Source organism: Rhinoderma darwinii, chromosome 3 (genome assembly GCF_050947455.1).
Source record: "Rhinoderma darwinii isolate aRhiDar2 chromosome 3, aRhiDar2.hap1, whole genome shotgun sequence".
Classification (NCBI taxonomy): Eukaryota; Metazoa; Chordata; class Amphibia; order Anura; family Rhinodermatidae; genus Rhinoderma; species Rhinoderma darwinii.
Genome location: NC_134689.1, coordinates 133,593,330 through 133,606,600, shown reverse-complemented (window position 1 = coordinate 133,606,600; position 13,271 = coordinate 133,593,330). Strand labels below are relative to the sequence as shown.

Below are 13,271 nucleotides of genomic sequence, written 5' to 3'. Positions count from 1 at the left end.
TAAGATCTTGCAAACAGTCTTTTAGAAATCTAGCAAAGAAACGGGGGTCTTTTAAGTCTTTGCTTTGATGCTTTGAAAGGTATATGGCGTAAATAAAGGGGCAACCATATTTTTTTGTAGGGGCATAGCTATAGGGGGTGCAGAAGTAGCAGTTGTACCTGGGCCCTGGGGCCTGAGAAGCCCAAAGGACCCTCTACCCCATAAGTTGACATCAGTATTATAAATAGCAAATGGTAGGTGAGGGGCCCTGTTAGAGGGGCCCAGGAGCTTCAAGTTACACCTCTGGCAGGTGTTATATAGAGTCCTATAGTTTTATAAAGAGTCCTATAGCACTAACACCCATTCTGCATGTGGGAGCTACGGAGAAGAGCAGGACTCTCTGTCTCTTACTGCAGAGCTACGAGCAGCCGGCAGCATGGACTATACACAGTCCGTGCAGCCGCACAAAGCAAACTTCGTAATACAAGTGATTTAGAAAAATGATTATAGTGCACACTCCTGCACTATAATCGTTTTTTCACTGAAAGTGGAGGTACGCTTTAAAGAACTAATTCTAAAGCTGTACTTTAAGGCCACATTCACACAATGCGTATTACGTGAGGATATGTAGCACAGACTTCCCTTCAGCAAATCCACAGTGTACTAAAGTACCAGCAAAGTCAATGGGACTTCAAGTAATCTCATCTACACATTGTAAAATTGTATATTGTAAAATCTGCATCTAAAATTGCATTAAAAAAAATCTGCAATATTATGTGTGAATTTTGCCTGCAGCATTATCTGTGTTTATCTGCGTTTTGATGAAGATTCACTGCTTCAAATTCTGCAACATGTGCATGTAGCCTTAGGGCACATTCAGACATGGCGGAATTACTGTTGAATTCCGCTGCGGACAATCCGCAGTGGAATTCTGCAGCAGCCGTTTTTCACATTTGTTTCTATACATTTTTAGGAAACTTCGTTCAGACGTTGTGGAACATAACTGTGCGGAATTTAGGCTGCAGTGCAGAATTTTCCCTCCGCAGTATGCTCATTATGTTGCGATGAAGAAGCGGAATTTCACTGCGGATTTCAGCCTTTGCAATGCAAAAAGTGAAGTCTGTAGCAAGTCCGCTGTGATATCTGCAAATGTTGGTGCAGATTCGTTGCGTAATTGGGCCGAAACTGGACCAACATTTGCAGCGGAAAAATTCCGCCACGTCTGAACATGGCCTTAGGGTACCCATATTCCACAGCGTATCTGCACTGCAATTCTGGAGGTAGAATACGCAACAAATCACTGCATGTGCAGGGTACCCTAGTGTACTCACGCACGTGATAGATTTATTTCTAATTTATTATAAGTAAATGTGCAGTAAAATCTGAATGAATTATGTGTGGATTTTGCTGCAAATTCACAGCGGATTTCACCCTTTCTATATTGAAAAGGGTGAAATACGCTGTAAACATCCGTAATAGAATGAACATACTCTGATTTCCATGCGGAAAATTTTCAGCAGCATGTGGATACGATTTTTTTAAATCTCATCCACATGGCTGGTATTGTAATCTGCTGCAAATTTTCTGTCTGCAAAACTACAGCATTTCCATACCATACATACGTAGCAGATTTGTTGTGGATTTTTCTGCAAAATATCTGCAGCGAAGAAGCAGCAAAACACGCATGTGTTTGGTGCGGATTCACAGATGATTACCCCTTGGTGAAATCCGCTGTGAACATCCATAACAGAGTGAGCATGCTGCAAATTAGAAAATCCCCAGCATGCTCTGATTTCCATGCAAGAAAAAGTCCTGCAGCAAGTGGTTGAGAATTGCAGTTTAATATATGCTTTTCTTAAAGTACATAGTAATTCATAATTATTTAGATTCAAATAGCTTGCGTTTTTCAAGATCAGCCTCTCGAGTTATTGCTATTTGGTTCAGGGAAAGGTAAACCAGGATAATCTAGGCAGTGGTAGCTAATTTTTTACTACGTGTTAGGCCCCATGCACACAGCCGTGCCCGTAATCACGGCCCGCAATTGCGAGCACGGCCGGTCCCCGACGGCCACAGACAGCCACCTGCATTTGCGGGTCGTGCACCCATATAAAGTATGGGAGCACGGTCCGTGAAAAGCAAAATATAGGACATGTCCTATCTTTTGCAGTACACTTCTACGACCCGGACACCTTCCTGTGAATGTCATCAATATCAGATTGGTGGAGGTCTGACTGGCACTCCCACCGATCAGCTGATTGTGCCTCTTTTACAGTTTACAGTCATACACATCCGTAAAGTTAATACAAGAAGCAACTTTCTCCAACTTCACTAAGCTTTGCTTACTTCATATTCAAGATGTGTTTATGGGTGAAATGCTATAAATACAACTGCACAAAAAAAAAATGACTTTTTAGCTGCATTAACCCCTTAATGACCAGGCCATTTTGCACGTTACTGACCAAGGATTATTTTTTGTTTTTTCACGGTCGCATTCCAAGAGTCGTACCTTTTTTTTATTCCCTCGACATAGCGTATAAGGGCTTGTTTTTTGCGGGACGAGTTGTATTTTGTAATTGCACCATTTTTAGATGCTTACAATATATTGATTAACTTTTATTAACTTTATTTTCGGAGAGAATTGAAAGTAAGCAGCTATTCCAGCATTAATTTTCACGGTATAATTTTACGCCGTTTACTATGCAGCGTAAATAACATGTTCACTTTATTCTATGGGTCGGCATGATTACGGGGATACCAAATATGTAAAGGTTGTATATGTTTTCCTACGTTTGCACAATAAAAACCCTTTGAGAAAAAAATTGCTTGTTTTTGCATCACCGCATTCCAAGAGACGTAATTTTTTTATTTTTCCGTCGATGTGGCCGTATGCGGGCTTGATTTTTGCGGCCCAATGTGTAGTTTTCATTAGTACTATTTTGGGGTACATAGGACTTATAGATGAACTTTTATTTTATTTTTTATGGGGGGAATGGGAGAAAAGAGAAAATTTTGCCATTGTTTGTTGCGTTTTTTTTGGACGCCGTTCTTCCGGCGGTTTAATTAATGTGTTCATTTTATTGGTCAAGTTGTTACGATCGCGGGGATACCATATATGTGTATGTGTGATTTGTTTTGACACTTTTACTGAATAAAACCACTTTTTGGGTTAAAAAAAGTAGTTTTATTTGATTTTGACTGTAATTATTTTTATTTTTTTTCCACAAACTTTATTTAACTGATTGACATTTTTTTTTTAAGTCCCACCAGGGGACTTCACTATGCGATGTGCCGATCACATATATAATGCTTTGGTATACTTATTATACCAAAGCATTATTGCCTGTCAGTGTAAAACTGACAGGCAATCTAATAGGTCATGCCTCCGGCAGTTGCGGAAGACAGACCTGGGGGTCTTTGTTAGACCCCCGGCTGTCATGGAAACCCGCCGACGACCCGCGATTTGTTTGCGGGGGCACCGATCGGGTGACAGAGGGAGCTCCCTCCCTCTGTCAAACACATTAGATGCCGCTGTCACTATTGACAGCGGCATTTAATGGGTTAAACTGCCAGAATCGGAGCGCGCTTAGATTCCGGCAGTTGCAGCAGGAGCCAGGCTGTGTATAACAGCCGTGCTCCTGCCGCTGATCGCGTGGGTACAGTGACAGTACCCGCACGATTACAGGACGGATATATCCGTCCTCCTGCGCGAACTAGCAGCTGCTGAGGACGGATATATCCGTCCTTCGGCGTTAAGGAGTTAAGTTAGAACCTTTGCCCAAATGAGCCAGTGATAACATTTACATGGAATGCTGGATAAAACTGGCTCATACAGTGTTTCAGACAGAACTTTACTTTGGAAGTCTGATCTTAGCAGACATCAAAATAATGTAAGTGTATCTAACTTTTCATGTGGCTTTCAGAATAAGCTATCATAAGAATAAGCTATCATTTGTATGTACATGAGGAAAAACAATATTTCTTGCCATTATATGACTTGTATCCAGCATTTATTTATTTTTTAGCAAAAAACCCTGTGCGGGCTCTCTCTCTAATTTTCAGTTTTCCCTGAGCTAGTGGGTGGAGCCTAACTGACATCATGTCTTCTATACACTGCATACTCAGAGAAGAGAAGAATCCTGCTCTCCTATCTCTACTTTATATATATATATATATATATATATATATATATATATATATATATATATACACACAGATGTAGCCATCTATATCTTGACTGATAACTTGCTGCACCAGGATATCACACAACGAAAGCCATTGAAAAGTCATTGAAAAAGTCAAGATAAAGGCTCTTGCCACTGTGTATTTAATGTGTTAAAAGTCAAGATAAAGACGGCTACGTTTGTATATACATCAGCAGCACGTCTTTGTCTCTCCTCATGCTCCCACTCTCCTATCCATAGACTTCTATGGGCATCATCTGTGACTCCTCTCTCTGCTCCATTCTCCTGCTTCCCCTTCCCTCTCCATAGACTTGTATTAGCAGTGTCTGTGTCTACTCTCTCTGCTCTTGCTCTGTCATCCTGCTCCCCGACCCCTCTCCATAGACTTCTGTGGCAGCATCCGTGTCCCCTCTCTCTGCTCCTTCTCCCTCCTAGCCTGTCTATAGACTTCTATGGGTAGGCTCTGAAGACACACACCCCATTTCTTGTAGTTAGTCTCCTCTGCTCTGTAATCAGACACCGATTTTGCTTAACAACAGGGGGTGAACAGTAGATTACAGGACAGCAGACACCTAATGGTATTAACGTCACACTAAATTTGCATGTATAAAACTCGATTTTAACAGTAAGTAAATCACAAAGTTGGTAAAAATGTACATTGCCTCACCTGATATGTGTTAGCAAGGCTTCATAGATCTTAAGCATTGACATGGTAAGATGCATAGGAGACGTCTGAATCACAAATTTACATTTTTTTTCCACAAAATCTAAGCAAACCGGAAGCAGCCATCTGCACATGATCTAAAAAGACAAGAGGCAAACCTACTTTAGCCATTTATTACTGAATAGAAGCTAAACAAGAGAACTAATAAAAACATAGATCATTATTATTATTATTTCACTAGTTCTTTAATATTGCACTTTATGACCTAGCCCGCCAGCTTACTGACAAACATGTGCCAAAGATCTTGTGTCAATGTGGATCTGACATGCTGATGCTAGCACACCAGCATGTCAGTGCTAGTGTGTACATTGAGGACCTCCCCATGATCTTTATTTAGTGCGTGTATGTGTCTCAGTTCGGCCTCATATAGCATATTTGATGCAGATCTTTAGTTCGGACTTGCGGGAGGAAAATCATCAGCGGAAGTATGTTGCAGGGGATGAGATTAAAAAAATCCACATTCTGCTGAACATTTTCTGCATGGAAATCAGAGCATGCTGATTCTGTTCTGGATGTTCACTGTTGACTACACCCTATTTAATGTAGAAGGGGTGAAATCCGCAACAAAGTCCTCACATAATACTAGTGGATTTTGCTGCAGAAACATTGCGGAACTGCTGTAGAAATGCTGCGGATGAACTCATAATAATCTGGCGTTTTAGCAATCCTGCGGGAGCAGTATTTTTTTAATTTTATAATATTATTTTTAATAATACCATATCTATTTAAACCAGGTGATAATTTATTATTTTGCAATTCTGCTGTGGAAGCCTTCGAGAGCTGTGCCCCAGCTTTCATTGGCCCCAACGCCAATTCTTATGAAAGTCTTACCCTACATAGGACTAAGCTTCTCTATTATAACTGCAATGTGAGCCAAGAAGGAAGTGGGGGAATGTCTCAAGAGACATAATGCTCTGCTATGCTCTGCTACAAAGGATGGAACAGATTTACTAATACTGTCTAAGTTTTAGACAGCATAAACATAGACAAGGCAATCAGAAAATGCGCCAAATGAATCAAAGTGGTGCATGCTGTATGATAAATTTGGCGCACCTTGCTAGACATGCTAGAAAGTTTACACCAGTTTTAAAAATGTTGGCACAATTTTGGGGCACATTGTCTGATTTTAAGCCACGTCCCTTCACAGACCATGTTCCCTTTCTGATAAGCCACACCACATTGCAGAGCATAGCAAAAAATAATCTAAGACAGTTTAAAAATGTGGCGCACAGCATGAACACCAGAATTCTAGATCAATTTGATACCAAATTCTGGTGCATTTTGAATAGAAAATGTGCCCCAAAAGTCATGTACTTTACATGCCATCTAGATCTTTGTCATTTGCAGTACAAGCTTCATGAACTACAAGGTCTACCTGTGCACTGGAAACACCTTATCACTTGTGGACTTTGATTTATGAATAAATTACACATACATTTCTGAAATTTTCAATTTATATTTACACCATACAGATTTCTTATGATGTCATCAGTGTCATATGGCCTAATTCCATTTGATACATTGTTCCTTTAGGTGTTATTACTACTCTTTCTATACTACATACTTTTTCTTATTTTCAATTGAATATGTTTATATATTTTACATAGTTTAAGTGCCTTGCAAATGTTTTCTCCCATTTTGTGTTTTTCCTGTTTTGTTGTATTACAACCTGGAATTAAAATGGATTTTATGTAATGGACTCGACAAAATAGTCCAAATTGTTACAATGGAATGAAAATAAATACCTTGCGAGTGCATATGTATTCCCCTATGCTATAAAACACCTAAATAAGGTCTGGTCAAGCCACTTAACTTCAGAAGTCACATCAATAGCTGTATAAGGTCCTAATGTGTAAAATCAAAGTGTCACACGATCTGTCACTTGATGTCAGTAAACATACACGTGTTCTGAAAGGCCCTTAAGTCTGCAACACCACTAAGCAATATAATTAGAAAAAAAATGGCACTTCATAGTGTAGTTAAAGGGAACCTGTCACCAGCGTTTCACCTATTAAACCAGCAATACCTGATGGTAGTGGGTGAAAAATAATTTCTATATAACCTATAATTGTCTTATAATAGTCGGCTCTGTAGCTTTAGTATTCAGTCTTTTAGTGTTCCCACACCGTATGCTAATGAGCAGAAAAGAGTGATATCTTCATTCCTCAAGTCTTTCCGAGTTTACCCCGCTTCCTTACTTTTGATTGAAAGCTCCACGCCTTACCCCAGCACACAAAATCCCGCGCTTGAAGTCCTCTTCTGTGGTGCACAAAGGGACACCGGATTATTACGATAAAAAATGTTTGCAGACCGTTATTTACAGTCGGAGGAGGAGTTTAGGAGAGGGGATAACGGCAATGAACTTTTGATAGCAGCGGCCAGTGAGGGATAAGTAAAGTTCAATAGGTGAAATGCTGGTGACAGGTTCCCCTTAATAACGTTTTGAAGAGGTGCAAGGTAATGAGGAACTGCTGTGTTGTACAGGCACAATTCTGACGAAGGGTTCAACAGAGGTAAAGATATAAGCTGATCGGTAGGCACATGGCCCTCAATTAGTACAGCATAAGAAGCAGAGAAAACTGGTTTTTATGATAATAATGATGATGATCTGTTGAAGGCTCCAGTCTGGAGCTAAAACACGTTGTTTATTTTCAAATAAATGTCATTATTGATCACTACTATATTAACCCCTTAGTGACCAGCCCATTTTAGGCCCTAATGACCAAGCTATTTTATTCATTTTTCTATAGTCGCAATCAAAGAGCTATAACCTTTTTATTTTTTCGTCTACATAGCTGTATGAGGACTTGTTTTTTGCGGGATTAGTTGTACTTTTTAATAGCACCATTTTTGGGTACATATAATTTTTATATGAACTTTTATTAACCTTTTTGGGGGGGATTATAAAAAAAAACTGAAATTCCGCCATTGTTCTATGCGTTTTTAAATTGACGCCGTTCACTGTGCGACGTAAATAACACATTAACTTTATTCTATGGGTCTGTACGATTACGGCGATACCACATATGTAGAGGGTGTAGAGTTTTTTTTATGTTTTACGACTTTTGCACAATAAAAACACTTTTGAACTAAAATTATTTGTTTTTGCATCGTCGCTTTCCAAGAGCCGTAATTTTTTTATTTTTCCATCAATGTAGTGATTTTTTGGGCTTGTTTTCTGCGGGACAAGATGTAGTTTTGATTGGTACTGTTTTGGGGTGCATGGGACTTATTGATTCATTTTTATTATGACTTTTTTGGGGGGCAATGGAAAAAAATTGCAATTTCGCCATGGTTTTTTGCGTTTTTTTTTTACGGTGTTCACTTTGCGGTTTAAAATACATATTAACTTTATTAATGGAGTCATTACGGTCGCGGAGATACCACATATGTGTACTTTTTTTTTTTTTTTTACACTTTTACTAAATAAAACCACTTTTTATGGAAAAAAATGTTTTTATTTATTTTTTTACTGTACTTTTTATTAATAATCTTTATTTCACTTTGATGACTTATTTTATTAGTCCCACTAGGGGACTTTACTGTGCGATCTTCCGATCGCTGCTATAATGCTTTGGTATACTTCGTATACCAGAGCATTATTGCCTGTCAGTGTAAATCTGACAGGCAATCTGTTAGGACGTGCCTCCGACGCGTCCTAACAGGCATATGTCCAGGGCAGACCTGGGGGCTTTTATCAGGCCCCTGGCTGCCATGACACCCCATCGGAGACCCGCGATTGCATTCGCGGGCCGCCGATGGGGGACAGAGGGAGCGCACTCCCTCTGTAAACAAAGTTAAATGCCGCGGTCGCTATTGACGGCGGCATTTAACGGGTTAAACGGCCGCGATCGAAGTAAACTTTGATCGCGTGCGTTGGAGCAGGAGCTCAGCTGTCATCAGACAGCAGAGCCCCGGCTCCAGCCTGCACGGGGGACCCGTGCAGGACTTAGACTAGGCTGACGTGAAAAGGCGTCAGCCTAGCCTAAAGCCCATTAGTGACCGACGTAAAAAGGCGTATTAGTGGTCACTAAGGGGTTAAGTGTCCAACTTTAATGTTTAAGGAGTGCTAGAATTGTCCTATTTTTTCTGCTCCTTGTACTATACCACTAAGCATGCAACATAAAGACCAAGAACCTCTCCAAACAGATCTGAAACAAAGTTTTAGAAAAGTATAGATCAGAGTATGGTTATAAAATAATATCCCAAACTTTGAACATTCCGCGGAGCACCATTAAATTCATTATAAAAAAAAACAGAAAGAATATGGCACAACTACAAACCTGACAAAAGAAGGCCCCGCACCAAAACTCTAGGCAAGAAGGGCATTAGTCAGAGATTCAACATAAACTCCAAAGTTGAAGGAGCTCCAAAGATCCACAGCGGAGATGGAAATATCTGTCCATAGGACCAATATAAGCCGTACAATCCACAGAGTGGGGCTTTATGGAAGAGTGGCCAGAAAAAAAGCCATTGCTTGAGGAAAAGCATAAGAAAACATGTTTTGAGTTCAGCAAACAGCAAGTGGCAAACTCCCCAAACACATGGAAGAAGGTTCTCTGGTCAGATGAAATTATAATTGATTTTTTTTGCCACCATTGGAAACACTATGTGTGGTGCAAACCTAACACTTCCAATTGCCCCATGAACACTATTCCCACAGTGAAGCATGGTGTCGGCAGCATTATGCTGTGGGGATGCTTTTCATAGGGAAGGACTGGAAAACTGGTCTGGATTGAAGGAAAGAAGGATGCCAGTAACTGCAGGTCAATTCTTGCACTGGTTTTTGGTGACCGCAACAAAACAGCCCTCATACAACTACGTCTATAAAAAAAATAATTAGTTAAGGCTCCAATAAGTCAGGAAATAAAAAAATATGCATTTGTGCAGGCCCGAGGGGAACATTTCTTCTGTTTCAAGAGGCAATTTATGAAGGCCCTAAAATTAGGGAACCAGGAAGTATAAGACCCAAACATATCTGCTGTAAGCGATGGTGCCCGTATTATACCAGGACAACAGTTTCCCAGCAAAATTCCCCAAACTGCAAAGGTGCGGAGTGTGGCCCAAAAGTGGGACACTGGCCTGTGCAGGATTGCTTCACAGCATTACACACTTCTATGGATTATTTTACCCCATTGTTATATCACCTGACTATGCCCCTGATGTACTCTGCACAGCTTATATGTACCCCCACATTATAAACTGAAATACCAGTAAAACTCCAAACAAAACTACTACCAAGCAAAATCCATGCTCCAAAAGCCAAATGGTGCTCCCTCCCTTCTGAGCCCTACAGTGTGCCCAAACAGCAGTTTACTTCCACATATATGGCATCGACATAGCCGGGAGAACCCTTTTAACAATTTTTGCGGTGTGTGTCTCCAGTGACACAAGCTGAGCATGACATATTTGCCACTGAGATGGCATATCTAGGGAAAAATTTACATTTTTACTTTGCACCATCCGCAGCGCAATCAATTATGGAAAAGACCTGCGTTGTGAAAATGCTCACTACACCCCTCAATAAATGCCTTGAGGGGAGTAGTTTCCAAAATGGGGTCACTTCTCAGGGGTTTCTTTTATTATTTCACATCTGCAATTGTGAACCAATACTTTGTAAATCGCCAAATTAGGCATCAACTTGGCACTCCTTCATTCCTGAGCCCTGTCAAATGTCCAGGCAAAAGATTAGGGCCACATGTAGGGTGTTTCTTAAACCGGGAAACACAGCAAAATAATTAGAGAGCTGTCTTGTTTTGGTGGCGCAAGCTGGACACCACATATTGGCATATCTATGCAAAAAAACCAAAACATTTTAACTCTGCAACATCGTGTGCACACTAATTTCTGCAAAACACCTGTGGGGTTAACATGCCCACTACACCCCTAGGTGAATACCTTGAGGAGTGTAGTTTCCAAAATGGGGTCACTTCTGGGGGGTTTCCACTGTTTTGGTCCCAGTGGGGCTTTGCAAATGCGACATAGCGATCAGAAACCAATCCAGCAAAATCTGCACTCCAAAAGCCAAATGGCGCTCCTTCCGTTCTGAGCCCCGCCGTGTGCCCAAACAGCAGTTTATGACCATATATGGGGTATTTCCGTACTCTAGAGAAGTTGCTTTACAAATGTTGGGTTTCTTTCTTTCTCTTTATTTGTTGAGAAAATTAAAAATTTTGAGCTAAATCTATGTCTTATTGAAGAAAAAGGATTTTTTTTTATTTTCACTGACCTATCCTAATAAAATCTATGAAACACCTGTGGGGTCAAAATGCTCACTACACCCCTAGATGAATTCCTCAAGGGGTGTAGTTTGCTAAATGAAGTCACTTTTTGGGCGTTTACACGGTTTTGGTCCCTCAGGGGCTTTGCAAATGTGGCATTGCCTCCGCCAACCATTCCTGCTAAGTTTGAGCTCCAAAAGCCAAATGGCGCTCTTTCCCTTCTGAGCCCTGCCGTGTTTTTACTCGGGAGAAATTGATTTACAAATGTTGTGGTGCTTTTTCTCCTTTAGTCCTTGTGGGAATGAAAAAAAAATTAGCTAAACCTACGTTTTATTGGAAAAAATTTAGATTTTCATTTTCACAACCTACTTCCAATAATTTCTGCAGAAAACCTGTGGAGTCAAAATGCTCACTATATCCCTAGATAATTTCCTCAAGGGGTGTAGTTTCCAAAATGTAAATATTACTGCCTGAGCTGAACGATTAAAATATGTTTATTTAGATAAATCTTTAAAAATGGGCCCTTAAAGCCAAAATAACAGGCTCAATCATATGGTCAGCAGCAGAGACCTAGCCTAGGAGGCAAAGAATACTAACTACCCACAGACCAGTCTCTCCTATTATTATATATAAGCTGAATCCTAATGATTGATTAGTAATAGCGCCGTACCACGCTACACCTTGCGCTATATTGCGCTAGTCCGGCTCTTAAAGCCACGTCTAGTGATGTGGTCAGCAATAGGGTCAAGACCTCCAGTGTCCGGTAGCAAGCCCCCTGTTGCCAGATCACTGACCAGTATTCACTAAAAGTTAGATTGTTAGTTGTAATGCTATATCGTTAATCCTACGCGTTTCAGAACCACCGTTACTGGTGGAACATCATCAGGGATTATTAGTGTTAGACGATAATCTTTGATATAGATGCCGGATCGCACGGTTGTGTGCATTAATGAACCTCCCGGCTCGTGCACGATCAAGATATAATGGTGGCACACGAGCCGGCGAGGTGCCGGTCTTTTAAACAGCTAGGGCCCTCCCCCCATATTAACATGCCCCCGGCGTGCCACCAATCCACATCCGACACGTCACTCTGGACCTGTCAGGACTGTGGCACGTCTCCCATTTTCGGCAGCCAATAGGGTATAGGTAGGACGACTAGCGTCCCTCGTAACGCTGGAGATCCGAGAAGCGGATCTAGTACTCAAATGGGGAATGATATACTCAAAGTGGGAGCAATGCCCTGTGCAGAGGACAATGTGCCGAACATACAGCACAAATCCCCGCCATTGCCAGAACGCAGAGTTCACCAAGTGCACGGCACTAGATCGTCTGTTTGACACCAAAGTTGCGTCTCGTTGTCATGACGACCAGCCGGGCGCATACATATCCATGGGCAGGTTACAAGCATGTAACGCTGCTCCTCATCGATATAAAGATGTTAAAATTCCAAAGACATCTAGTAACTATGGATTAGATGTAGACCTTCACATAATTCAGTGCTGTCATCAATACCTCACACCTTCTAGAGTGCACTCGTTACTCTATCAGAGTGGTACACATCTATAGTGAGAAGTTATTAGACCACTACCATGACTCTCAAGGATTATAGGACATCGATCATGTATCCTTTCAATATTATACCTATATAAGGACTTAGATTAGCCTCATACCGTATATGCTGAACGGGACATGCTAAACCAACTTGTAATTCAAGGGTACATAGATTTCTAGATGTTAGAGTTCTGGATGACACAGCGGGGTCATAGAAAACAGGCATAAGAAATTTGTTCGTTCAGGCCTAGGGGAGCAATGGTGCGCAGTCGAAAAATCCACTGTGCTTCCTTTTGAAGGATAATTTTATTCATATCACCTCCTCTCATCGTGGGTCTCACATATTCAACGCCTTGGAATCTCAGAGAGGAACTATCCCCATTATGAAATTCCCATATGTGACGAGATATCGGGGTATCCTCCTTCCTTCTGCAATCCCCTATATGATCCCGGATCCTCCTCCTGAACTCTCTAATGGTTTTGCCGATATATTGTTTTTCGCATATACAGGTAATCATATACACAATGCCCTTTGTTCGACAATTGATATAGGTCCTGTTCTCAAAAGTTCTTCCCGTACTCATACTCTTGAAAGTCGTGCCACATTGAATAGAG

At 40.9% G+C, this 13,271-nt stretch overlaps 1 protein-coding gene across 1 annotated transcript in view; it reads right to left on the bottom strand.

Annotated features, from left to right (window-relative positions):
* LOC142750387 (dynein axonemal heavy chain 3-like) overlaps nucleotides 1-13,271 on the bottom strand; it is a 1,255,980-nt gene that overhangs the window by 604,069 nt on the left and 638,640 nt on the right. Inside the window, exon 38 of the mRNA XM_075859390.1 lies at nucleotides 4,828-4,961. Within this exon, the coding sequence (XP_075715505.1) occupies nucleotides 4,828-4,961 (134 nt within the window). The remainder of the gene's footprint in view (nucleotides 1-4,827; nucleotides 4,962-13,271) is intronic.